The 27,771-nt window shown below is 43.8% G+C and overlaps 1 protein-coding gene across 8 annotated transcripts; it reads right to left on the bottom strand.

Moving 5' to 3' along the window:
• Positions 1-160: 160 nt before the first annotated feature.
• On the bottom strand, positions 161-25,857 carry grhl1 (grainyhead-like transcription factor 1). Of its 8 annotated transcripts, none has more exons than XM_014210236.3 (15): positions 25,602-25,857; positions 23,370-23,556; positions 22,883-22,956; positions 22,257-22,626; positions 21,635-21,717; positions 21,103-21,259; positions 20,738-20,849; positions 19,149-19,243; positions 14,181-14,391; positions 12,374-12,501; positions 6,491-6,519; positions 6,197-6,285; positions 3,720-3,805; positions 2,130-2,194; positions 161-1,949 (listed from the first exon to the last, which is right to left on the bottom strand). In XM_014210236.3, the coding sequence occupies exons 1-15, from the start codon at positions 25,619-25,621 to the stop codon at positions 1,835-1,837; spliced, it is 1,821 nt and encodes a 606-aa protein (XP_014065711.1). In that variant the 5' UTR covers positions 25,622-25,857; the 3' UTR covers positions 161-1,834. The 8 variants fall into 8 exon arrangements, with proteins under 8 accessions (XP_014065711.1, XP_014065709.1, XP_014065710.1 ...); XM_014210234.3 differs by having other exon boundaries at positions 6,197-6,288; positions 22,877-22,956; positions 25,602-25,853; XM_014210235.3 differs by having other exon boundaries at positions 6,197-6,288; positions 25,602-25,850.
• Between the last annotated feature and the right edge of the window lie 1,914 nt (positions 25,858-27,771).

Below are 27,771 nucleotides of genomic sequence, written 5' to 3'. Positions count from 1 at the left end.
TAATGAAGCCAAGGCCCAACACCGAGGCTTACATTCCAAATGGCACCCGATTCCCTATATAGTGCACTACTTTTGACCAGAGCCTCTGATCAAAAGTAGTGCACTATATAGGGAATCGGGTTCAATTTGGGACATGTGACACCCACACACAGACCACCAGTATAGCTACTGGAGCTAGTTTTATTGGACAGTTGGACACTATATAATATACACGAGAGAATATTCCCAACATCTGAGAAAAGACATTTCAAAAACAAAGACATACAAATATTTCAACCTATCCTTGACATGTACTGTAAATACTATGTTAGAATAATTTCATACAAAAAAAAACATAATAAAACATTATATTAGGAATAATAGTAACATTCTGTTTGATATGTACGGTAAAAAAGAACCCATTTCCCATTCTCTTAATAAATATATACACATGAAGTACTCTGGTACAAAAAGGAGCTTCTACAGTACACAAGGACACATTTTTTCAAACATTTTCAAATGTAATGTTATCGCATTATTACTGTATCTGATGTGTGGATACAAAGACATAGGGAGAATCTGTCAATCTGAATGCGGTTGAACTTAACTATCTGACTTATTGGACTTTTCTATGCCGTAATAGACATTCGCAAATCTATTTTGTTGTGAGTCTGCAATCTATTCAGGCCATAGCTGAGTGAGTGAATGGTTGATACTTTTTCATCTACTTAATAGAAAACATGTAATACTTATGAAGAGGCCATATGCTAAAGCGGTATAAGGAAAAATGCCTGCTCTCGATTCTATTCAGAAATCCATGTGAAAACCACATGCAGTACATGCTCTTACTCAACACATACAGTAGCAACACACACAGATCATATCAACTGCCAGAATGAGTGTACATACATACTAAATACTGCCAGGATGTTTAGTATCAACAGTGAGCCAACCATCCCCCTCTATTTACAATACAATTCGTGTTTGCAATCCTTACTTTGTGTGCTAAATATCCTCTTTAATCGATTAAGATCTATCTTCAGTGCTATATTGGGTTCCACTGGGGCAGAGACAATGCAGTCTGAGGCATAAGGATAGCTAGCCTGGACCCAGTTGTGTTTGTACTGTCTTGCTATGTTTGGCAAGACAATCACCATAGGAATTGGCAAGACAGCCCAAACCGATCTGGGACCAGGCTAAAGGATAGCATGCATCTCCAACCACTACTATGATGCTAATGCGAATGTAAAAAGCAGTGCATTATTAGCCTGTTTCTCTTACGTATTCCATGTACAATACAAAGATACAGAGAGAAAGTTGTCTGCATAGCGTGAGGTATTACAGCCACACAACAAATACTCCGCTCATAGTGTAACAAAGATTCTCAAATGGCCTTTACATATATATATATTACAAAACAAAGAGGGCTTCTTGTTAAAACTCGATTCTTATATACAAAAGGTACAAAAAAAATGTATCAAAAGTCTATATCAAGCCATCGACACAATGTCATCAGATAAGAGCAGTGGCTTTGTACCTTGGCTTAGTGACATTACAGATAACAAAAGAACACCGTCTCCCAGGTGGACAGTTAAGCCTTGTCCCAGATCGATTTCTGCTGTCTCAACAACTGCAATGATCATTGGCATGACCGATAACAACAGATCTGGGACGATGCTAGTGGACTTAAGATATTGCTAATAGTGTCAGACACATCCTGCTCCCGTTCGGTGACTGGGCTAAGGCCATGTGTAAACCACAAGTCTTTACATTTACAAGCTGCCCTATGTCCACACTCTTTGTGGACTGGGCGGTGAGAGTGTCAATCACTCCCCACCCCTCCCCTTTGGGCCAATCAGATTTCAGTCAGGGTGAGTTTGTACACGCCCCCTAGCTCCTCCACGGTGATCTGGAAGGTGTCTTCGTTGGAGTAGTGCTTGATAATGTTGTCATCCATGTTGACTAGAATCCTAACAGAGGGACAGATCGGGATGTCAGTATCACAGAAAGAGAGCATCTAGGCAGTCTATTTCCAAGGTTATTATGTAATACATAAAAAGCCTGATTCTCCACAAATATTACCTTGACTTGTTGTAGAAGGATCTTAAAATCATGGTAAATAGACTTAACCATGGACGTGAACCACTTACCCTTTCTTGCATTTCTTGTAGACTTTCCCCACTTTCTGGAGCGGCACGTTGTATTTCTCTGATATCTAGAAGAAGCGGAGCAACAAAGACTTGTTATCCAGTAGTCTCTTGTTTGAAAGAAGAGACAATGTACAGTATGTGAGGGTGGTTGAGATGTTAGAAATAGTATTTGAACCCAGGTCTGGTGCTTGCGCTGTATTGAAGTAACATTATGTTGCATACTTGTTTCTTTATTTGTATTATTTATAAACGCAACTCGCTGACTCCTTGGCAACGCAACTCGCTGACTCCTTGGCAACGCAACTCGCTGACTCCTTGGCAACGCAACTCGCTGACTCCTTGGCAACGCAACTCGCTGACTCCTTGGCAACGCAACTCGCTGACTCCTTGACAACGCAACTCGCTGACTCCTTGACAACGCAACTCGCTGACTCCTTGACAACGCAACTCGCTGACTCCTTGACAACGCAACTCGCTGACTCCTTGACAACGCAACTCTATGACTCCTTGACAACGCAACTCTATGACTCCTTGACAACTCCTTTATAATGTAACTCAATGACTGGGGTGGGGGGGGGGGGGGCATTTTACAATGCCATAATGTTTTGTTTTGCATCTCCTATGAAAATAGACTATTTAAACAAATGAATCAGGTTGAATGACAGAAACACTTAACAGAAGCAAAATTCAACCAGGAAAGAGAAGAGACATGGGAAAAGACATATGTATGGTATCTTTGCCTCTCTTTGCCCCCCAGCTCTGTCACAACTCATTTGGCCTGTTGTGGACCCATATTGAGTTCCCCACAGCCTGGTGGCCCCTGCTGAGGGATGTCCCCTATACCGTTTGTCTTAGTGCACTATACCAGACAGACCCCCTAACCAGACAGACCCCCTAGCCACCACGGCCTCCCACCTGAAGGGAAGGCTTAATGATTATACAGCCAATCAGAGGACCCTACACGTGGCAATGCCTTGGTCCTCCTTGAGCACCCTTTCTCTTTCTCCATCCGACCCTCCATTTCATCTAGGTTGAGTTGTGTCTTCTCTCTCGCTCTCTCTGAGATGCTGGGTTGAATTAGGATCATCAAGCTGAGAGAGATAGATAGTGGCCATGGGTAATTGCAGGGTAAACGGGAGAGGAGTTTGTGTGGCAGAATGAGCCGTGACACAAACAGAGCCACCCACACTAGTGTCACTGGAGTGATGCGATGTGACCAGCCTCTCATAACGGACACCATATGGCTGGCTGTCTCCCTGTGTGTCCCTCCCTGACTGTCCCTATGAAATGCCACTAGGGACAGACTAACCCTATATCTAAGCCACTATCATGGTGGTTCTGTGGGTGTGAAGTTTGACTTTATGAGTAAAAGTGATCTGTTTCATGAACTTGAGTGGATTGTGGTTCTGAACCCGCAGTTGTTTAAAGCATGTTTTTGCACTAGGGTTCTGGGTTTGATTCCTGCACGGGCCATATACAATGACGATTAACTGTAAGTCACTTAGGGTAAAACTGTCTGCTAAATGACAATATTACTGTGTTATTACTATAATATTATGACTGCTCTAGTTGTATTGCGTAGAAACTTACAGCTTCCACCAGGCCTTTCAGTGTGGGGTTCTTCAGCATGACAGCGTCAAACACCTCATCGGTATCCTTACGCACGTACAGCAGGACTACATAGGCGAGAGGACGGGCACAGTGAGACATGTTGATCACACAATACACATAAATATATACACACAGATACACTCAAATGGGGATAGGTTTCACAAAACCAAAGTCATAGCAGGACACATCCCCAAATCACACAGCACATGAGCTTGTTGGCAGAGTCAGATATCGGTTTTGCTGAAGATAAGTGGCTTGACTGGTGGTGAGGCCCTTTATGTGAGTATGGACTGAGATTCTCACTATGTCCCTGTCTCAAGTGACTCATACCTCACACAGTGTTCTATCAGATCTGGGACATACGCACGCACGCACGCACGCACACACGCACACACGCACACACGCACACACGCACACACACACACACACACGGACGTCACGCCGTTTCCTAGCGAGCACCGCTTCCTCCTGTTACACACACACAGCAGTCTCACCCACAAACCACAATGATTAACTAACAACCATCTGCCCCTGTCGCCCAAGCACAGGACATTCCAGTCTGGGAAGTGGCCAAACTCAAGGCTCTGGTCCCTCTGTTACTCTGGTACCGGGAAGACAGAGTCATTAGACCAGAGATTTTGTCTTCTGCCCAGCCTCTTCCCAGACCTCTGGGTTAGCATTGGCAGGATGCCTAGTCAAACTCAGCCCCAGTCTGTCATCCTGAGCCAGGCAGCACACTGCTCAGGGAGGGCTGGAGTGTAACTTCCCACACGTGGAGGACACTTGGGCACTCATCATGCTGCCCACTGTCCACCCACATTCACTCCAACATGATACTCAGAATAAATGTGCTCTAAATACATCTATTGATTTTCGGACACTAATTAAGATAAAGGGAATTTGGCAGCCCTAGTACAAGTGACTATAAAGGGGATTTTGACCAAGGGTGTGTGTGTCTACCGGTTCTCACAGTCTCACGTCAGAATTAGACGTTCATCCATGTTTCTCAAACGTCACATTTCAAACATGTTCCAAACGTCACATTTCAAACATGTTCCAAATGTCAAATTTCGAAGCGTTTAAGATTAAGTTTAGGCATTAACTCTGAATTTTTAAAGGTTAAGGTTAAGTTTAGACATTAACAGCAAATTCTTAAGGTTAGGCATTAACTCTGAATGGTTAAGGTTCAGGATAAGCTTAAAACAAAAATCTCAAAAGCAACTTTTGGAATCAGAGGCAGATGCTTACACCCATCCACCATCCCTGTCCACAAGACATTAGCAAAACCGAAACCTACTTCAAGGTAACAACGCTTAGTGTTGCCCCTAATTGCCGGTTTCCACGTCATCTCCCGACGTCCTCAGACATGGATAGACGTCAAATACTGACTTGTATCAGGGGTGACCTGGCCCGTGTGTGTTCTGACTTCAAGTTTCTGCAATGGTGACTATGACATCATTCGCTATAGTAAGCTTCCCCTACTACATACAAAAAAAAAGACTTTTCGATAATAGCTTCTCATTACAAACAGTGTGCAAAGAGGCGTGTGCGTGCGTGCATGCGTGTCCATATGCTGATAAAGGTTGAAGAGTGTGTGTCCTTGTGTGTGTGTGTGAATTGTGAGTGAGAGGTGAGAATGAACAGTGATATTGGGTTGTGTCGTCGTCGGAGGATTGGGGAATACAGCATGTGTGTGTTTCAGAGACTGGGTGAAAAGGCGTCAGCATGCTTCAGTTGGGCTGGTGCCTAGCCAAACGAGAAGACCTTCGCTTGAAAAGCGAGAAAAAAAGCGTCAATAGTACCGTTTGTCCATTTTGAGATGCCGTAGTCAGTATACACTTCCTCAAAATAGTATGAATTAATCAAAGATAACTCAAGAAATCTGTCGTGCATTTTTACAGAGGAGATCTTAGTCACGCAATTTTACATCTAACTAAGATGTTTGGCGCAGTACTTCCCCAATTAAAAAATGTGCATGAAAACGAGTCGTGTCTCGTTGAATGACAAAGACTTTACTGAAGAATCTCTACTGTTGACCAATCACCGAAAAAGAGGCATAGAAAAAGTCCAAAACGAACAAAAATGTCACAAAATGTTGTCTTAATATATGCATGAACTCTACCGAACTGTTTGGGCTGGGAAGCATGCGGATGCCTTAATGAGTCATGTGATCTGTCTACGGGAAGTGATTTTTAAGGAGGGTAGGTGGCCTTCAGGGAGCAAGCCATAACATTCACAAAAACACACACACAATAATACAACCCTCCCTCAGCATACCTCCCCCTCTCTCTGGTCTCATACCAGGGAGGATGGTAAGTGAGTGTGAAACACCTTATCAGTAGTGCATACACAGTGTATTGGTGGACACACACACACACACACACACACACACACACACACACACACACACACACACACACACGACTCAAATAGAAGACAAACACCACACATCATACCTTTCTTGGGCTCGTCTATTCTGGCCAGCTTATTGGGAGGGGAACCGAACTCATCCTCGTTGGCGTAGGGTAATTTCTTCATGCCCGAGCTGCTACAGACACACACACACACGACAAGTTGGCTTAGAGCGTTCACACACACACACACCCACCCACCCGTTAAGCCTGTGAGGCCCTCTCCCAGAGAAGTAGCAGGAAGGTCCTAAGCCATACTGTCTTTATTCTCTCCAGCCGTTTTCCTTAAATCAAAATCACAAACAAACGAGTGTCAAATTAGTGTTTCCAGGAACTCACCTTTCCTCTCCATCTTCTTGTGAGAAGGGCTGCATGGAGAGAGAAAGAGAAGAAAGGGAGAGAAAGAGAAGAGAGGGAGAAAGAGGAAAAAAAGAGAGCAAGAAAGAGGGAGAGAAGAGAGTAAGAAAGGGAAGTGAGTGATATGGATCAAGGGTGAAAACACACATTCCTACATATCAAAGAGGGGATTTTATCTGATATGGACCGCATTGGGAAATAAGTGCAAGACTATAGGTTGATTGGATTTTGTGGGCAGTGAAAACAATCCTTGGGGAACTCTTCAATCAAATTTCATGACTGTTTTGGATATACTATATTTACAGTATTTTTAGTCACACTTTTAGGATTTTCTTGTTCAGTTCCCAACGAAGGCCATTATTGCAGCACAAGAGGAGTGATATCTCTCTGAACCCGACATAAACCCGGCAACTTGTGCTATAATCAATATTAGTTCTGGTCCAGGTTGTTATTGTGCACTCCTCTACTATGGTGTGGAGCAACGCACACTAACGACTCGGACCAGAGCTAAATCAAGGTAGGGTATTCTCAGAGGAAACCCAGTCACCCTGCTAATCAGTAACAGATAAAAGTGCTGGAGGTTTACTGGGTTGCTAATTTGGATCCAACTGCCAATTGTGCACCAAAATAAATGTTTTCCCTCCAGGCTGGATCAGAAAAGTAAACAGGAAAGGTTTATTTTCAGCTCAGTCCACTCAGCAGCGCCATGTGGCCCAGAAACCAGCGAACTCATTGAGCTGGGTCATGTTCATTAGGCAACAAACGGACTGAAACAGGGAGGGAACACTACCAATGAAAAACACAGATTTAGTTTTCTGTTGCAATAATGTTTCCAAACATTTAAACCTAATGAACAAGACCCTGGTGCCACTGTAGCCAACAGGGGGTAGTCAAAGTTAACATTCCACAGAGCCATATGGGTTCAGCAAAACAACTGTCTATCCTGATCATCAATGTTGGCACCAGACCCACTTTACAGACAACATTCTCAGAGCTTTGCAATGACTTGGGCCCTGTTATATACTAAAGCATCCTTCCTTACCAATTTCCTCGAGATATCAGTGATCTATTGAGGTTGAATAAGTGAAATCAAAAATGTGGCTTTGACCAATTTGGTCTGATTTCTGATGACCTCACAGCAGGAAGGAAGGAAGAACCCATTCATAGTGTTCAAACAGGGCCCTGGAACGTTTGGTCTCAACACACCTGAAAACATGTTAGATGGACTTCTTTTCTCTAAAAATAGAGGCAATATGCTTCACTCTAGGCTTCCTGCATCCAACCTGAGGGCCATGTGATGTCACGCTGCAGGGAGCACTGCTAGAGGTGTGCTGTTGGGTAATGATGAGAGACCTGACATACCACACGCATACAGACAGAGCTACACTACCCTCTGTCTCTTCTCACCTTGGCGTCAAACCAAGTCACAGGTGCAGTCTACTGTAGACATATAAATACCATTGATGTCCCGGGGATCTGCTGTGCATTATGGGGGATAAGGGTTGCATTATTTATTCAAAGAGCACTGGGCTTAAAATAATAAATGATGTTGAAAGTATATATATATATTTTTCTAAATCAGCTACAGATGCATAAGAGTGATTCCAAACATGTGTTGGTTCGTTGAAGCACCATGTAAGATCTTTAGCACATAAACACACACATCAGCCAATCCCAAGGCTAACTCGCCCCTATCAGAACACACTGGAAAGTCCCAGTCTGTATAACCCCTGATCCCATTATATTACAGGATTACAAAGTCCTGGCCAATTGGCAAGGCTATCCTGTGAGTTTTGATTGCCTTGAGGTCACCTTGTCCGGAGTTGTGAAACTGTTTACCCACCAGGAACTATGTGATGTGACCCACATCTTACCTTAAATCAACCAAAACAAAACTATGGCAGCATCTGAAACGGCACCCTAAAGCCTATATAGTGCACTTCTGTTGACCAAATGTAGTGTACTATATAGGGAATAGATGCACTTCTTTCTACTAAGGCCCATAGGGCTCTGGTCAAAAGTAGTGCACCTCATAGGGAATAGGGATCTCATACTGTGTTAACATGGCAGGAGTGGCCTGGCAAAGTGACAATGACATTGGCCAGGCACCAGATTCAAATACTCTCTTCTCTCTAATAGGCTCTTAAGCAGGAACAGCTACTTGTCCATGGTGATCTCATCTACAGCCCCTAGAGAGAAACAAGTCTCACTAACTACCAGGGGTTGGAACTGGTTCAGGGAACAGAACCAAAAACAGGAAAATAATAAACATTTGGGGAACAGAATCAGAACTGCAAATGAAAATGATCTATGCTGTGCTGGAACAGAACCGTTATTTTAAAAGCATGGGAACCGGTTAATAACATTATTTTAGGTTCTGGGAATTTTTTTCCAGTCCCACAAAAAAACGCAACAAATCGCCTATGCAAAGCCCTCACTCTGTCACTCAGAAATGTATTCCAGTGTCTGCCTGCCTGCCAGCTGAAAATCTTTGCCAGTGTGTGTCTAGTAGCCTACTGACTTTACAAGCGTAATTCAGAAATTAGGGAGAGAGATTTTTTATTAGAGAAAAATGTATTAACCTTTTCAATACTAGCTAAGGATACTATAGTTATCAAGTTTCACATTGGATTTATTAACTACAAAAAGGTAAGACGTGTTTTTATTTGAATTCTAGTGCTGCTCTGCACACACAAGCTTGTTAACTAGCTAGCTGGTCCAACGTTAAGTCAACTCTCTGAAGTTCAAAGACATTCAAAGTTCCTTCATATAAGCGGTATAAGGTATAATTCTGTGGGCCTAATTCAGATAACGCATGTCATAACAACAAGATGCCCAGCGCTTCAAGCCAAGCCGCCTCCTCTATCCTCTCTCACTCTCTCCCAACCTACAAAATTTCAGTTGCATCTTGCGATCTACACTTGTCTGTCCAATGCATGTAAATAGCTTACCCACTCCATAGCAAGCTGCTCTATCCACACTGATTGGTGAAGTCATTTATTGTCGAGCTAAATGTAAAAATTATTTGATTTCAGGGGTTTAAAAAGGAACAGCTACTATTTTGGGGTTTATGAACCGGTTCAGAACTTTATTTTGCTGGTCGGAACAGTGGAACGTTTTTTTTTTTTTAAATGGGGTTTTAAACCCTGCTAAGTACCACTCTCTGAGCAGCGAGCTCTAGCGCAACGATCCAGTGTGGTGTCTGGAATATGTCTTCAGACTGCCACCCTGACCCAATCAGCTGGGGAGGAGTGACCGATAGGAGGAGCGCTGGGTATGCAGGGTCACAAAACAGCACAGACATAACACATTCCCCTACAGGGTTACAAAAGTCCATAAACTTTCCCAAAATGTTCAAGTCGTCTGGAACTTCAACTAGTATTTCTGGAAAACCTGGGAATTTTGTGAAAGTTTCTGGAATAACGCAACCCTGATCCCCCCATAATGCACAGCAGATCCCCTGGGACATCAATGGTATTCAGGGCTTGGCCTTTTAACAATGCATAGGCAGAGCCTCTACACTCTAAAGTAAGATAGCCTTAGGGGGATATCCAGCCACTAAAGAACACCTGGTATTTAGTGAAGGAATGTCAGAATGAGGGGCTCTTAGAAGTCTGAAGGAAACATTGAGGAGGTGGTTTGGACTCTTTGGTAGACAGGGGCTGGTGGGAGTAGCATTTAAATGCCAATTGATAAGATTAAGTATCATTGAATCTGCACCAATTACAGTATAATTTATTTAACCTTAAATTAACTAGACCAGTTGGTTAAGAACAAATTCTTATTTACAATGACGGCCTACACCGGCCAAACCCGGATGACGCTGGGCCAATTGTGTGCCGCCCTATGCGACTCCCAATCACGGCCGGTTGTGATACAGCCTGGATTCGAACCAGGGTGTCTGTAGTGACACCTCTAGCACTGAGATGCAGTGCCTAAGACAGCTGCACCACTCAGGAGCCCCCATTTTACCAGTACTCTATAGTAAATTCTACCTTGCACTTGCATGGCAATTAAGTAGGTAGTTAAAGTCGGAAGTTTAAATGTATTTGGCTAAGGTGCATGTAAACTCAGTTTTTCACAATTCCTGACATTTAATCCTAGTAAAAATTCCCTGTTTTAGGTCAGTTAGGATAACCACTTTATTTTAAGAATGTGAAATGTCAGAATAATAGTAGAGAGAATGATTTATTTCAGCTTTCATTTCTTTCATCACATTTCCAGTGGGTCAGAAGTTTACATACACTCAATTAGTATTTAGTAGCATTGCCTTTAAATTGTTTAACTTGGGTCAAACGTGCTTCCCACAATAAGTTGGGTGAATTTAGGCCCATTCCTCCTAACAGAGCTGGTGTAACTTAGTCAGGTTTGTAGGCCTCCTTGCTCACACACGCTTTTTCAGTTCTGCCCACAACTTTTCTATAGGATTGAGGTCAGGGCTTTGTGAAAGCCACTCCAATACCTTGACTTTGTTGTCCTTAAGCCATTTTGCCACAACTTTGGAAGTATGCTTGGGGTCATTGTCCATTTGGAAGACCCATTTGCGACTAAGCTTTAACTTCCTGACTGATGTCTTGAGATGTTGCTGCAATATATCCACGTAATTTTCCTCCCTCATGATGCCATCTATTTTGTGAAGTGCACCAGTCCCTCCTGCAGCAAAGCACCCCCACAACATGATGCTGCCACCCCCGTGCTTCACGGTTGGGATGGTGTTCTTCGGCTTGCAAGCGTCCCCCTTTTCCTCCAAACATAACAATGGTCATTATGGCCAAACAGTTCTATTTTTGTTTCATCAGACCGGAGGGCATTTCTCCAAAAAGTATGATCTTTGTCCCCATGTGCAGTTGCAAACCTTAGTCTTGCTTTTTATGGCGGTTTTGGAGCAGTGGCTTCTTCCTTGCTGAGCGGCTTTTCAGGTTATGTTGATATAGGACTCGTTTTACTGTGGATATAGATACTTTTGTACCCGTTTCCTCCAGCATCTTCACAAGGTCCTTTGCTGTTGTTCTGGGATTGATTTGCACTTTTCGCACCAAAGTATGTTCATCTCTAGGAGACAGAATGCGTCTCCTTCCTGAGCGGTATGACAGTTGCGTGGTCCCATGGTGTTTATACATGTGTACTATTGGCTGTACAGATGAACGTGGTACCTTCAGGCATTTGGAAATTGCTCCCAAGGATGAATCAGACTTGTGGAGTTCTACAATATTTTTGTAGTGGCTGATTTCTTTTGATTTTCCCATGATGTCAAGCAAAAGAGGCACTGAGTTTGAAGGTAGGCCTTGAAATACATCCACAGGTCCACCTCCAATTGACTCAAATGATGTCAACTAGCCTATCAGAAGCTTCTAAAGCCATGACATAATTTTCTGGAATTTTCCAAGCTGTTTAATGGCAGAGTCAACTTAGTGTATGTAAACTTCTGACCCACTGGAATTGTGATAGTGAACTATAAGTGAAATAATCTGTCTGTAAACAATTGTTAGAAAAATGACTTGTGTCAAGCACAAAGTAGATGTCCTAACCGACTTGCCAAAACTATAGTTTGTTAACAAGAAATTTGTGGAGTGGTTGAAAAACAAGTTTTAATGACTCCAACCTTAGTGTATGTAAACTTCTGACTTCAACTCTATAACTACGATGTATTCTAATTGCATGGCTGGTGTGGTCCACTTATGCAGCCTACATAATATGATTTATGTGGTATGCATACTTTGCATAACCCCTTCAATTCGTGACCTGGCCCAGGATGCTGCCTTTTGATACATATCTAGGGTCAGCTTACCCTGCCCAAATCCTAACCTTAACCAACAGAAGGTCAAATGCAAGACGGACCATAGATCAGTGTATAGGGGTACTCACATGGCGCTGAACATTGGAGAAGTGGATGTCAGGGATGAAGAGAACCGGCTGAGTCTCAAAGTCAGTCATCATCTTGAAAGATGTGACATCATTACGCTTCTGAAGGATAGGGACTTTGACATCACCATCTGTGGGTGGGGGGGGAATCGAAAATGACAAATGTTGAGACTTGTTGCAAGAATAGGTCATAAACAAAAAAAGAAACGTCCTCTCACTGTCAACTGCGTTTATTTTCAGCAAACTTAACATGTGTAAATATTCGTATGAACATAACAAGATTCAACAACTGAGACAATATCTGAACAAGTTCCACAGACATGTGACTAACAGAAATGGAATATTGTTTTCCCTGAACAAAGGGGGGGTCTAAATCAAAAATAACAGTCAGTATCTGGTGTGGCCACCAGCTGCATTAAGTACTGCAGTGCATCTCCTCCCCATGGACTGCACCAGATTTGCCAGTTCTTGCTGTGAGATGTTACCCCACTCTTCCACCAAGGCACCTGCAAGTTCCTGGACATTTCTGGGGGGGAATGGCCCTATCCCTCACCCTCCGATCCAACAGGTCCCAGACGTGCTCAATAGGATTAAGATCCGGGGTCTTCGCTGGCCAGGGCAGAACACTGACATTCCTGTCTTGCACGAAATCACGCACAGAACGAGCAGTATGGCTGGTGGCATTGTCATGCTGGAGGGTCATGTCAGGATGAGCCTGCAGGAAGGGTACCACATGAGGGAGGAGGATGTCTTCCCTGTAACGCACAGCGCTGAGATTGCCTGCAATGGCAACAAGCTCAGTCCGTTGATGCTGTGACACACCACCCCAGACCATGACGGATCCTCCACCTCCAAATCGATCCCGCTCCAGAGTACAGGCCTTGGTGTAACGCTCATTCCTTCGACGATAAACGCGAATCCGACCATCACCCCTGGTGAGACAAAACCGCGACTCGTCAGTGAAGAGCACTTTTTGCCAGTCCTTACAACAGGCCTACAAGCCCTCAGTCCAGGTTCTCTCAGCCGATTGCGGACAGTCTGAGCACTGATGGAGGGATTGTGCGGTCCTGGTGTAACTCGGGCAGTTGTTGTTGCCGTCCTGTACCTGTCCCGCAGGTGTGATGTTCGGATGTACCGATCCTGTGCAGGTGTTGCTACACGTGGTCTGTCCATCCTGTCTCCCTGTAGCGCTGTCTTAGGCGTCTCAGTACGGACATTGCAATTTATTGCCCTGGCCACATCTGCAGTCCTCATGCCTCCTTGCAGCATGCCTAAGGCACTTTCACGCAGATGAGCAGGGATCCTGGGCATCTTTCTTTTGGTGTTTTTCAGAGTCAGTAGAAAGGCCTCTTTAGTGTCCTAAGTTTTCATAACTGTGACCTTAATTGCCTACCGTCTGTAAGCTGTTAGTGTCTTAACGACTGTTCCACAGGTGCATTTTCATTCATTGTTTATGGTTCATTGAACAAGCATGGGAAACAGTGTTTAAACCCTTTACAATGAAGATCTGTGAAGTTTTGGGGATTTTTACAAATTATCTTTGAAAGACAGGGTCCTGAAAAAGGGACATTTCTTTTTTTGCTGAGTTTATAACACTGAACAAAAATATAAATGTAACATGTAAAGTGTTGGTCACATGTATAATTTTCCATATGCACAAAAAGCTGATGTGTGTGTGTGTGTGTGTGTGTGTGTGTGTGTGTGTGTGTGTGTGTGTGTGTGTGTGTGTGTGTGTGCTTGCGCCTACGTGAGTCTATGCTCAGTGGGCACTCACATGCTCCCATACTGGCGCTGAGGTCAGTGCACTTGCCCTTCCTACGAGACTGCTTCCTCTCCTCGTCTCTGATCTTCCTCTCAGCTCCCTTGTCACAGAACACCTTGATCTGGCAGAAGGCTCGGTGGATGGGCTTGTTACTGCGGTTGTTGTAGCTATAGGTGTCTATCTGCAGGTTCAGGGGAAGGCCCTTCACCCCCTTCTGGGAGGAGAAGTCTGTGCTGAGGCAGTTGACCGAGATGAAGATCTGAGGAAGAGGAGGAGGATTTAGGATGTTGTTTTTAAGTGGTCATTTTAGTTGTTGGGTTATTCAGGTAATTCAGGGGGGGTTACCATTGCCTCACTATTTTAAACACCATAGTGATTGTGCACAATGCATGGTACAGTATCTTACACTTTTAGACCCTGCTCATTCTGTGTAAAATCAGATTTTTATTGTTTTCGGAAGAAAAAAATAATCGATAAAACGCAAATGGGAAAATTGGATTGTATTCTTTGTTAATGATTGATGTTCCATGCACAGTAAATTAGGTCATATTTATTCGAGAGCATTCCCACTGGTTCCACTCCCGTTGAATTCTAAGGAGCATAGTATCTCTTTGTCTGGTTCGTTGTTTATGTACGTGCAGTCTTCACTGAACTAGTGTGTGTCTCCCTCTGTTGGCAGACCGTGGTAATTACACGTTGACTCAGTTCTACTGACAACTACTAAAACAAGGTTTGCTGAAAGCAATTTCAATACATCGCTTTCTTTAGAAAGTACTATTTCAATATGCTTACTTAATATTCTAACCACTATACTGAGAGATTTTAACTTCAAGTTTGCACAGATATCATGTAGTTACAACTGTTAATTTCTATAATCACATAGTAACTATATATTAACTACATTTTGTAGTTCATCTAAAGCTGATTTTGACTTGTTTTCTATATATGATGCTTGCTTTAATCAAATAGCCGACTGGTTAACCAAAGTAGTAAGTCATTATTTGACTTCATGTAAAGTCATGTCTGTCGCAACATAGTCTCATGAGCTACATGTTCCATTTCAACGTTTTTGCTATTACACATCTTCAGTAAAGATGATCTCATCGTATAATGAGCCATTCTCACGATCCTAGGAGTATGTTCTATCAAGAAACTCAAAGGGTGTGAACATCTGGGAAAGGCTGCTCCTACTTCTGTTTCACTTCCGTCTCCCCAAGTAAACTGTGTGTGCCTACGTTTCAAATCACCAGAGGGCACAGCGAGAGAAGGTAAAGCGTCTTTCGCGCACGCGCACACACACACATGCATCCTATCAAACGTGTCCTATCAGTCTTACACATCATCCTTAGTGCGAAACCTTACACCTGGCTCATCTGTGGCTCTTACCAACAGGCAGTGTGGTGCATACACAAAGGTGATTGTACACAGTACAAACAGGTGATTATACACAGTACACACACAAGGATGAACATCCTCTATCCTATGGACACAGGCCTCGGGTCACGAGACGAGAAGACCCACATCCTGGTTATGCGTGTGTTTGTCTGTGTGTCTCCGTCAGGGGATCGAAGGGATAGATGAACTGTCGTGTCTGCCCGTCTATTTGTTGGCCTAATTCTGTTAGCATCCCAGTCTAACGGTCGAACGATCAACAGTAGCAGTGTCCGAGCACTACACGAAGACAAAGCACCAGCTAAAACCTCCGGGAGGTTGGCAGTTGACACCATCCCTCACAACCAAACAAACTGGTCAGGAACAGTGAAATACTGCTCTTGCCTCGAACCCGGTCGGACAGGATTCCATCGCTAGCTGTCAAATCCAGTTTTCTGCCCCCCTGCCGTGTTTCCTCATTCCAACTCCCATTGTTAGGCTCGGCTTAGCCCCTAAGGCCTCCCTTGTATGCGCATCACATCAGCTCAACAATGGGGATGACAGGTAAAACGAGTCAAGAATGTGGCCTCAACGGCAGACAAACACCTACCGATGTAGCTGTAGACTACCTCCGACCTGTGTCTACGGTCTCTATGCAACTGAAGCACCCAGCATACAGGAAAAACTCCCTCAACTCCCTTAGGAACAATAAACATATTTTTTCTTCTATCAAAACTCGAGGGACCACTTCCATAATGGGCATTTAGAAGAAAATAAAGGACAAAGCATGTGACGATATCTTTTTGACAAATTGGTCCGAATCACCTGACACCTTTGATGGCCAAGACACATCCTAACCTTTAGATCAAGGAAATGCAGTCTATTTTTGGAAGAGTCTTCTGCCGCTGTCACAAAGAATGTTTATGGTTTATTAAGGAAGTAGTGATCAGGTTTACACCTAATCCTTTAAAAACACTTCTCATCATTGTCTAGGACAAAGATCTGTCCTCACATTCCCCATAATCCCTAGCCGCGTCCTCAGAGCATGCGTAGAACAGCTGGCTGGAGTGTTTACGAACATATTCAATCTCTCCCTATCCCAGTCTGCTGTCCCTACTTACTTCAAGATGTCCACCATTGCTCCTGTACCCAAGAAAGCAAAGGTAACTGAACTAAATGACTATCGCCCTGTAGCACTCACTTCCGTCATCATGAAGTGCTTTGAGAGGCAAGTTAAGGATCATATCACCTTCACATTACCCGACACCTTAGACCCACTGCAATTTGTCATAATGCCCCAATAGATCCACAGATTATGCAATTTCCATCGCACTGCCCTATCCCATCTGGACAAGGGGAATACCTATGTAAGAATGCTGTTCATTGACTACAGCTCAGCCTTCAACACCATAGTACCCACCAAGCTCATCATTAAACTCGAGGCCCTGGATTTGAACCTCACCCTGTGCAACTGGGTTCTGGACTTCCTGACGGGCCGAGCCCAGGTGGTGAAGGTAGGCAACAACACCTCCACTACAGGGGTCCCACAAGGGTGCGTGCGCAACTCCCTCCTGCACTCCCTCTTCACCTATGACACACCTCCAACTCGATCATCAAGTTTGCAGACTACACAACAGTGGTAGGCCTGATTACCTACGATGACGATATAGCCTACAGGGAGAAGAGCGCCCTGGTGGAGTGGTGCCAGATAAATAACCTCTCCCTCAATGTCAACAAAATGAAGGATCTGTTCGTGGACTTCAGGAGACTGCAAAGGGAGCACGCCCCACATTGACAGGGCCGCCGTGGAGAAGATGGAACGCTTCAGGTTCCTCAGCGTACACATCACTGACAATCTGAAATGGTCCACCCACACAGTGTGGTGAAGAAGGCGCAACAGCGCGTCTTCAACCTCAGGAGGCTGAAAAAATTAGGCTTGGCCCCTAAGACCCTCACAAACATTTACAGATACACCATTGAGAGCATCCTGTTGGGCTGTATCACCGCAACGGTAAGGCAACTGCACCGTCCGCAGGGCTCTCCAGAGGGTGGTGCGGTCTGCCCAGCACATCACCGGGGGCACACTGCCTGCCCTCCAGGACATCTATAGCACCCGGTGGTACAGGAAGGCCAAGAAGATCATTAAGGACCTCAACCACCCGAGCCACAGCCTGTTCACCCTGCTATCATCCAGAAGGTGAGGTCAGTACAGGTGAACGTACTTTGGTGCAAAAAGTGCAAATCAATCCCAGAACAACAGCAAAGGACCTTGTGAAGATGCTGGAGGAAACAGGTACAAAAGTATCTATAGCCACAGTAAAACAAGTCCTATATCAACATAACCTGAAAGGCCACTCAGCAAGGAAGAAGCCACTGCTCAAAAACCGCCATAAAAAAGCCAGACTACGGTTTGCAACTGCACATGGGGACAAAGATCGTACTTTTTGGAGAAATGTCCTCTGGTCTGATGAAACAAAAATAGAACTGTTTGGCCATAATGACCATTGTTATGTTTGGAGGAAAAAGGGGGAGGCTTGCAAGCCGAAGAACACCATCCCAACCGTGAAGCACAGGGGTGGCAGCATCATATTGTGGGGGTGCTTTGCTGCAGGAGGGACTGGTGCACTTCACAAAATAGATGGCATCATGAGGGAGGAAAACTATGTGGATATATTGAAGCAACATCTCAAGACATCAGTCAGGAAGTTAAAGCTTGGTCGCAAATGGGTCTTCCAAATGAACAATGACCCCAAGCATACTTCCAAAGTTGTGGAAAAATGGCTTAAGGACAACAAAGTCAAGGTATTGGAGTGCCCATCATAAAGCCCTGACCTCAATCCCATAAAAAATGTGTGGGCAAAACTGAAAAAGCGTGTGCGAGCAAGGAGGCCTACAAACCTGACTCAGTTACACCAGCTCTGTCATGAGGAATGGGCCAATATTTACCCAACTTATTGTGGGAAGCTTGTGGAAGGCTACCCAAAATGTTTGACCCAAGTTAAACAATTTAAAGGCAATGCTACCAAATACTAATTGAGTGTATGTAAACTTCTGACCCACTGGGAATGTCATGAAAGAAATTAAAGCTGAAATAATGCTCTACTATTATTCTGACATTTAATCATTCTTAAAATAAAGTGGTGATCCTAACCGACCTAAAACAGGGAATTTTTACTAGGATTAAATGTAGGAATTGTGAAAAACTGAGTTTAAATGTATTTGGCTAAGGTGTATGTAAACTACCGACTACAACTGTACACACACACGTGTGTGTGTGTGTGTGTGTGTGTGTGTGTGTGTGTGTGTGTGTGTGTGTGTGTGTGTGTGTGTGTGTGTGTGTGTGTGTGTGTGTGTGTGTGTATATATATATTTATAATCCGGACTCCGACATTGATCGTCCTAATATTTCTATATTTCTCAATTCGATTATTTTACTTTTAGATGTGTGTATTATTAGATATTACTGCACTGTTGGAGCTAGGGACAGAAGCATTTTGCTACACCCGCAATAACATCTGCTAAATATGTGTATGCAACCAATACTAATTTCATTTGATTTGATGTGTTTCTAAGGTAAAACAAGTTGACCTACAACTTTCTCTCCAACTCCCTTTACCCTTTTTCCTCGCATTTCCTGTATCTCACCTTAGCCTCCTCGTTGATGTCCCAGGTGAAGGATATGGCATTGTATGAGATCTCCTCAATGTTGCTGATGGTGTTGAAGCTCTCCTTGTAGTCAGCTAGGAAGCACAGGACACATCATGGACTGTACTGTTAGCATTGACATTAGACTTTTAATGAAAAAGGGCTGCAGTTGTGGCTAAGTTATGAAACTAAGTTGGCTAAGTTGATGTATGGAGAGGTGGAAGGAGACTTTGATATTTTATTGGAGGAAGGATGGCAGTATTTTAAGGATATGGTTGATTTCATTGTCTTAGGAGCATTGCATAAGAATGAAGCACAGGTCAGTAGCTTGTTTCAGATACAACTAGTAAAAATGTGCTCCCAGCCTGGTGAAGTCCCAACCCACAACTTAGCTGTTTGATAAACAAACAAGCTTTTTGTCCTCAAAGGTGTGGATAAAAAAAAAATATCGTACTTCTAAGTCATTCGGAATTGTTTTCAAAATAACACAAGAAAACAGGAAATCAAGGTGCTTGGTTCTCCAACATTACGTTCTGACAAATCCCAACCAACTTCCTTAATAGGAATCACCAATACACTCACACCTTGGCCTATAGTACAAACCACACTGTTTAAGTAGGGCGCCTCTACATTTCTGACTGACTGACTACTTTAATCCAAAGCAAGCAGAGTATCAACAGTAACCTTTCGCCCATAGTCCTTCCATCAAAGTCAGACTGCATGTGAGACAATGCACTTTCCTCTGTCAAGCAGAACAAACCTTTCTTTTCACAGTGTGTGCGTGCAGAGTAAGATTGATCAGTCTACCTCCAGAGAATTAAGTTGCTGTATTGTCCTGACAGGGAGCTACCATGGGTCCCAGGGCAACTTGCCTTGTCCCATTTCCACCCACACTCTCACCCGCCCTCATCCAATCAGGTGTATTGTTCTAAAGAGGTTTGTTAAGATTCAACCAATGAGAACATGGCCTGTATTCATAAAGAGTCTCAGAATCGTATTCATGAATAAGATTACGATTATATGGACTAGGGAGAACTCCTACTCTGAGACACTTTCAATACAGGCCCAGTTTATCCACATTGGGTGGATCTGTCTGTCTCGCTCCTTGGCGAGCTGGCTGCCTCTCCTTGAGCTGAGACAGAGACAGCATGTGACAGGAGGGAGGAAATGGAGGGTGATGGTTGCACAACAAGTCAGGGAACAACAGTGAATCACACCAGTGGCAGTGCAGGTTGGTATGGTAAGAGTGTCAGGTAGATATGATCGAATGCCTACATTACCATTCAGGCAGTACTTCTGGAGACTTTATGTAACATAAGAAACTACGGCCTGATTTAATAAGCATTTGTAATGCGAATTTTGCATCTGTTATTTCCCAGTGGTAATAAAAACAGGTTCATGAACAATCTTTAAGGGTAAAGCAATTCATGGTTTAGCCAGTTTTTTTTGCTTTTCTTTGAAAACTTGTAGCAACTTGTGCTTCGCACCGTAAATCTGGCCTTTAATGTATTCGCTAGGCCTTTAAACTTCCCTTTAAGAGTTCTTGTGGAGATTTGTGTGATGTAGACTACAGTAGCATGGGCTCTTACCAATATCAAGACACCTCTGCTTGGCCGTGTGCTGTCTGGAGTGCCAGTACTTCCAGTGCTTCAGCTGGTCGTCTCTGCACTTCTCTTCCCCGAACACCACCATCACCACACTCTAAAACGGAGCACACAATCGCAGAGCCATCAAACATCTTCGCCCAACTGACACGTTCAATTTAACGAGATCAGACCGGTTAGTAGCCAAACGCTACTATTAGCATAAGAGCTCCCGACTAAGCCCAAGATTTCTCTGTTTATTCTGTCTAACTTTTCGCCAGAGGTATCTTTTACATGAGAGACCTACTCGTGTCGTGTATTGGTACTTGAACAATGAGGCTAGACTAGCTAGCTTGGTGGTGTGGTCTTACCCTGACTTTGCTGATGGGGTGGTGGAGCACCTTGCTGTTGTCCATCTCCCTGAGGCTGATGGGGTAGAACTGACCCTTGTTCAGGTACGTCATGGTGCCGTCACCCGTCTTCTGACGCAGCGACTTGGAAGCATCCACGGTGTACTCAAAATTATTCCTAATAGAAAAATCAGTATTGGTTCCAATAGTACATTTGTATTTTCCTTGAGGGAAAGAGTAGCCTGAAATCCAGACACGTTTTTTTTGCCGACATTCCACTACTTGTACTCTGTGTCATATGTTTGGCACAAAACAGGTCTGGATTTCAGGCTAGGGAAAGGGTAGGCCTACACATTAAGGCCACACTCATCAAGCCCTTCCCGTTGACCAAATCCTCATAGTGTCACAGAGGCCCTGTTAACATTGGGTTTGGCATTGTGCCTTTTACACTGAGGGAATCTGGTGACTCCCAGGTAACTGTAGTGAATGAGGCTATTCCCGGGAGTCTTCTATCAGGGCCTAAATGGCGACGGCGGGCGGCCAGCGGGCTTACCCCGGCACGGTGTCAAAAGTGCTGTATTCCTCCGGCGCGATGGAGGCCAGGCGTAACTGGAGATCCCCTGGGAAGGAGAACACCTGCAGAACACAAAGAGGAGAGAAGGAGAGGGGCTGGATTTAGACAAGCATCCATGACGAGGCTGTAGCTAGTGCTTTCAGGGGTTAAAGGGAGTCTAGGGAGCTCTCGCTCTCTCTCTCTTGCCCTCTTTCTCTCTTTTTTAGTGAAGGGGAAACAAACCACTTCCCTTCCAATCCCTCCCTCCCCTGTGTGAAGGGGTTTGTGTTGGGTTATCCCTTTCCAAGGTAATCCCCCTCCAGGTTAAATAGAGAAAGAGAGAGAGGAGAGGAGACAGAAAGGGCTTGGGCTATTGTAGGGGGGAAATAGTACAGCACTTTATTGTGTGGGCGAGACAATGGCATAATAACACGCTGGTTCGCTATTTTGGCATGTTCAAATAAAACAGGGAGGGCTGAGACCCACCGTTGTAGGCTCTAGAGGCTCAGGTAAAAGGGGGAGAGAGAGAGAGAGAGATATCTGAAAGTGGGGGAGGGGTGGGGGAGTTTTAGATTAGAGAAGAGCCTATTGGTTTCTTGTTGTTGTGTATGTGTACACACACCTCTTGGGAACTGTCCTTATAGTTCTCTGGGAAGGTGGAGTCGGGGGTGCGTGTCTGGGTGCTGGGGCTGAACTGGCTGTGGGTGAGCTGCCGGGCGAACTCCACCGTGTGGCTGTCGGACTCGGAGCAGTGGTTGGGGACTGTGACAGAGAAGCCATTGGAGGACCCCTCCATCTTGATGTTGGGGTAGTTGGGGACGGTGGCGATGGAGACGGTGACAGTGGTGTCCGGGGAGGGGAAAGGGACTCCCCTCTTGTTGTCCTGGCCATGCAGCTGGTTGGGCAGGAGAATATTAAAGGGCCCTTTCAAAACCTGGATCCTGCTCTCCGCTGATGCCATTGAAGCCTCTTGCAGGGGGGCCATCAAGTGCCTGAGCAAGAACAATTAATAATAACAATTAAAAAACAGGGCAGGTAAAATGTCAGTGGTTTAATATGAAATAAGGACCATAGACAGTGTGGTGGCAAGGTGGGGTGTAGGTAACGCGCTCACTTCCATCCATCCAAATACACCCCCCCCCCCCCCCCACACACACACACACACACACACACACACACACAGAATCAAAACAATGCATCACCATGGCAAATTCTGGTTTGTAAAAAGGATGTTATACCTACATGTACCTTTTGTTGGGATCTACATCAGAGCCCAGTGAGTCTGTCTTGGTCTGAGATATTGTTCTCTTATCCCGGGGAACCTGCATGGGAAGGTAAACACAGCCACTGTGAGTTTGACCACATCCAAAAGAACCAACTCTGTCTACATGGAAAACTAAACGACAACCAGTCTGTGCTGTGGCCGCTTCACAAATGAAGTCTGGAAGACACAGGTCTTAAGTGAAGCTACTTCAGTGGTTTAGTTTATAGACCGTACTAGTGGATGTGGATTTATAAATCATTAATAAAAACACATTGGTTCGAATTGTGTGATCGTCATTTTGATGCTTGCCAAGTAGGGGGCTTATTTGTGGCTGTGCTGCTTTTAATAATCAATTGATAATAATCAATTACAGTGCAGCCATAAACCTTACCGGAGTGTCACGACACCTGTGAGGGAACACAGTACCTGTACCGGTAATAACCAGCATTGGTTCTGTCACTTCTATGTTACCTTGTAGTAGTCGTAGAGCAGGCCCAGGGCTGCGGCGCTGTCTTCGTCCCCGTTGATGCTCATCATGGCCTTGGTGGCGGCCGTCAGGGGGTTCTCCAGGAACGACTTCCACGCCTCGTCCTCGTTGGTGAATGGCCGCCGCTGACTGTAGCTGGGCTCATTCTGCAGCACCAGGACTGCCCTCTTACTGGAGGGGGAGGTTAGGAGGAGTGCCGTCACAATGTAAACGGGAGAAAGCAACTCACGTGCTACATACAGTACATGTCAAAACCAGGAGCTGCATGATAATCAGAATAACAAGCTGCACATTAAAGATGGACTGAGTTAGAAATGTGTAGTTAACAGGGCCCCGTTTCTCCACCTGGTCCTTTCAGATATCAGACATACGCCAGACTGACGGCACGTAAATCAACAGGCAGTCAGAGCAACAATCAATGCCTTGTTCACAACCGACTAACTGGTTGGAGAGATCAACAATGTCACACTTTATCTTCCAGACCTGTTGTACAAGCAAGACGATTGTGCAACAAATCTCAGCAACTTGTGAGATGATGGCGTCTCGGAGAAAAGCCTCTCTACTGGCTCTTCCAGTGTGACAGCTCATGATGATCAACAGTTTCCTGTTCGTTATCCGTCTGCCGTTAAGTGTTTCCTATTGGTTACCTGTCTGTTATCTACACAGAAGGATCCAGTGCAACATTCCAGGGTTTACCAGACTGAGTTGTTGTTTCATTTTTTAGAGAACCTGTTTGAGAACATTTATCGCCGCCATCATCATCATCATCATTTTATTCTGGCTGGTCAAGGTCAATGTATTATTAATAATCCAATATCTAATTGCTTCATTCACGAACTGTTTCCCTGGTAAAATTGAGGCGTTAGTGATATGCAACCCGATAGATTCGCTATTAACTTGCAATATAATTGATAGGATACGCAATAACGTTACATTGTTAAAACAAAGCAGCATGAGCGTTTTTATACTTGGGAAAAAATAATTGAATTGGACACTGGATAAATAGCGTTGTCTACATTGCTTTTCCAGAAAGGTTGAAGAGGAACCCCAATTGCCTCACACACTGCATTTGGATGTCCCATGAAATAAACTGGCCTAAATTACACATTTTAAATTTCGAATTACATTATAAACATATTTATAGGCCTACCCCCCCTCCCCTTCTACTTTTCAACAATGGCCTGTTTGTGAATATCAAAATCCCTTCTTTTTTATATATATATATATATATATATACAGTCACTGGACGAATCATTTATTTTGACAATTATTTAGTTGATTGAGATAGTGAATGTGTGTGTGTGTGTGTGTATATATATACACACACACATTCACTATCTCAATCAACTAAATAATTGTCAAAATAAATGATTCGTCCAGTGACTGTATGTCTGTCTGCAATACAGCGGGGAGAAAGCTTGCTTACATTGTTCCTTTGACTATAGTGGCCAACGCCTAATAGGTGTACGATTTCACTGGAGTCAACAGTCTCATTGTCATTGCCCTCAGACAAAATACATCCACATTTGAGCAAAGATTTTAAAAAATATATATTATACAAATAATTATTCATATTTTTTTTTTAAATTCAAATGTCATTTCCGATTAGAAATGCCATTACAAGCATGGATTAGGAATCACAATGCATTTCAAACCTAAAATAAAATAGGAAAACATATGCATAATGCCTCAACTTCAACAAAGTAGCCTAAAACAATAGGTAAAACGTATGGCTCGCTATGGTAAAGCCAAATCAAACACCTCCAGGGGTATTATTAAGACACATTTCTTAACATTTAAAGTCGAACCACATAATCAAATAATGAACCGCACATCAATAACACACACGGAACCGCAGAAGGTTGCTCGGGAACAGGCGCCTGAACGAGCACGACAGGTGGAGAGATACAGTACACCTGTGCCGTACAGGCTGGAACACGACAAGTGAAACTGCTTGTAAGCTCTCAATGGCGCTCTCACGGATCCCAAGCACGATAAATACAGATACTGAATCATACTCGTTTTGGCAGACAGGCAAAAAGTTAACTTTCCCACACTCCAGGGAACTCTATTAGAATCCACCTGCACCAGGTAAAACCCCCTAAAAAAAACCAGTCAAATATCGACGGGTCATTATTGCACCAAAGCAGAGAACGCTGTATGAGTTCAACACGTTGGTTCTGCCGGACTTCCAGTCGTGATTGAAAAACACTTACTTGTCATGCTCCTGTGACATCTCGGTTGGTAGAACTGGACTTTCTAGTTAGTACTGTAAATCCGATCCGTCTTCTTTCCGCAGGAAAAACTAAATTGCGACTTGGGATGAGGGCCACAGTAAAAGTGTCTCGAACGGGTTTTGTCGGCTTTTCTCGCTTTTGGGGTATAGTGTGAGAATATGAGCCCGGTTTTACCTGTGACAGGGCATCGGATTGGATTACAACGCGGTAAGGGGTGGAGCCCAATACTCAATAACGTGTTGGTACTTTGTGTTGCTCTACCTGTGGGCTTGGTTCATTAAGAGAGGAAGACCATGAGGAGGAGAGGGACACAGAAAGTGACAGAATTAAAGGTGACCCACAATGCAGTGCTTTTATTGTAGCCTATACTATCTATCACAATTTGTACTATTTTAGGATAAGAAAATGCTCAATTCTAGTTTGCATACATGTTGACTTTAGATAACCATCAAGCTATAGAACAACGACACGACGCAACCAGTGTCAGCACTTAATTAGATCTCACTTGTGTAAAGTGGTTGATTGCTTTAGCTAACAGCAGGCAACTTAAAAGGCATATCAGAGTGCCTGTGGTCAAGCTCACCAAAGGCTTCTAGGGTGATAATACTATAATAATTTTGGGGGTGCTTATATTTGTCCTGTTACACACACGTTTTTTTTTACATATCCCAACTCTCCCAGAGACACCAATGGGGTTACGGTTAAATGCCTTGCTCAAGGTGCACAGAGACAGATTATTTTTATTTTTTTACCTTGTCGGCTCTGGTATACAAACCTGCAACCTTTCAGGTTACTGGCCCAACGCTCTAACCTCAAGGCTACCTGATGGGATATTAGTAACGCTTGACTTGGACTGAAATAGGTGTAAGTACTCATTTTGGGTGCTGGTATTGTTTATATTTAGGTGCAGGAATTCCACAATACTTTTGAGCTAATATTCTATTGGAGGTGCAGGAACTCAGGTAGTAGAGGTGTGGTCGGATACTCAGTTCCAGTGAGCTCTTGCCCAAGCACTGGATATTAGCAATTACATGACACCCAATTGGAAATGGAATTTGTTTGAGAGAAAAGGCCAAAATTGTAATTTATAAAACAACAAAACAACTCTTGCATTTACCACTGTCATAATAATAAAAGGACGTTACTTTGGTCGTTATTATATTATTATTACACAGAGCAATGAAATGTAACATGTTGCCACCAATCCATTTGTGAATAATAAATGAATGAATTGTAGTTTGCCTTTATAACGTGACAACTATTTACACTGTTGGCTCCATACAGTACGTCATTCTCATGGAATTCCACACTGAGAACATATTTCTCCCCTAATCTTCAATACACAGCTTTTACGCAGATCAGAGTTAAAAAGAAACACACAGAGAGAAAATAAACAGCAGTTCTTCTTAGTCGGAGGGGGATTTAGAGATGCTATCAGCATAGCAAAATTGATTCCAACGCACTGTTGGAATCAACACACACCCCCCCCCAAACGCACACACCCACGTCCTGTTTAATTGTTTATCTATCCCGTTGGAAAGACACCTGCTTTTCCCGACAGCCGTGTTTGTTTTTGTTTGCACTCGGAGCATGGGATAGAACCAGAGGGTAGGGATACAGGCAGGGAGAGAGCTAGGAATATCCAGCCAGGTCTGGAGATTGGCCGTAGATACACTGGGTAATACACTAAGTAGCAGAGCATGTAGACTAGAGTGAAAGCATGGGCGGAAATAGGCAGGAAAAACCCATGGGATCAACCTATAGGACTCATGAGGAGAGCATAGGTTACAGATAAGGTGATCCTACCTTGAGACATTGTTTTCAGAAAAATAGAATCAAACTATTGCCGTTTCCAACGCGAATGTAGAACAATTTATATGAAACATCAACGTCTAAATTCAGTTGAGTAACAGACACATTGCTTTCATTAGAACTTAGGCCCTGGGTTTTTCCTTAGCATATGATATGACTGCGGTGAGGAGAAACTCAAGGCCCCCTGACTACGACTAGCCACTAGAGTATAACCAGGAATTGACAGAGAGAGAAGCTAACTGTTTCTTCCTTTTGAAGACTTTCAAATTGTTCCAAGGAATAAGTCTTGGCAAGCTTTCATAGAGAATGCTCTGAGCTAAACAACTGACCCAACAAT

This window comes from Salmo salar, chromosome 09, assembly GCF_965601325.2.
Source record: "Salmo salar chromosome 09, fSalSal1, whole genome shotgun sequence".
NCBI lineage: Eukaryota > Metazoa > Chordata > Actinopteri > Salmoniformes > Salmonidae > Salmo > Salmo salar.
Note: the sequence above shows the minus strand (reverse complement) of the source record. Positions and strands in the feature narration are given on the sequence as shown.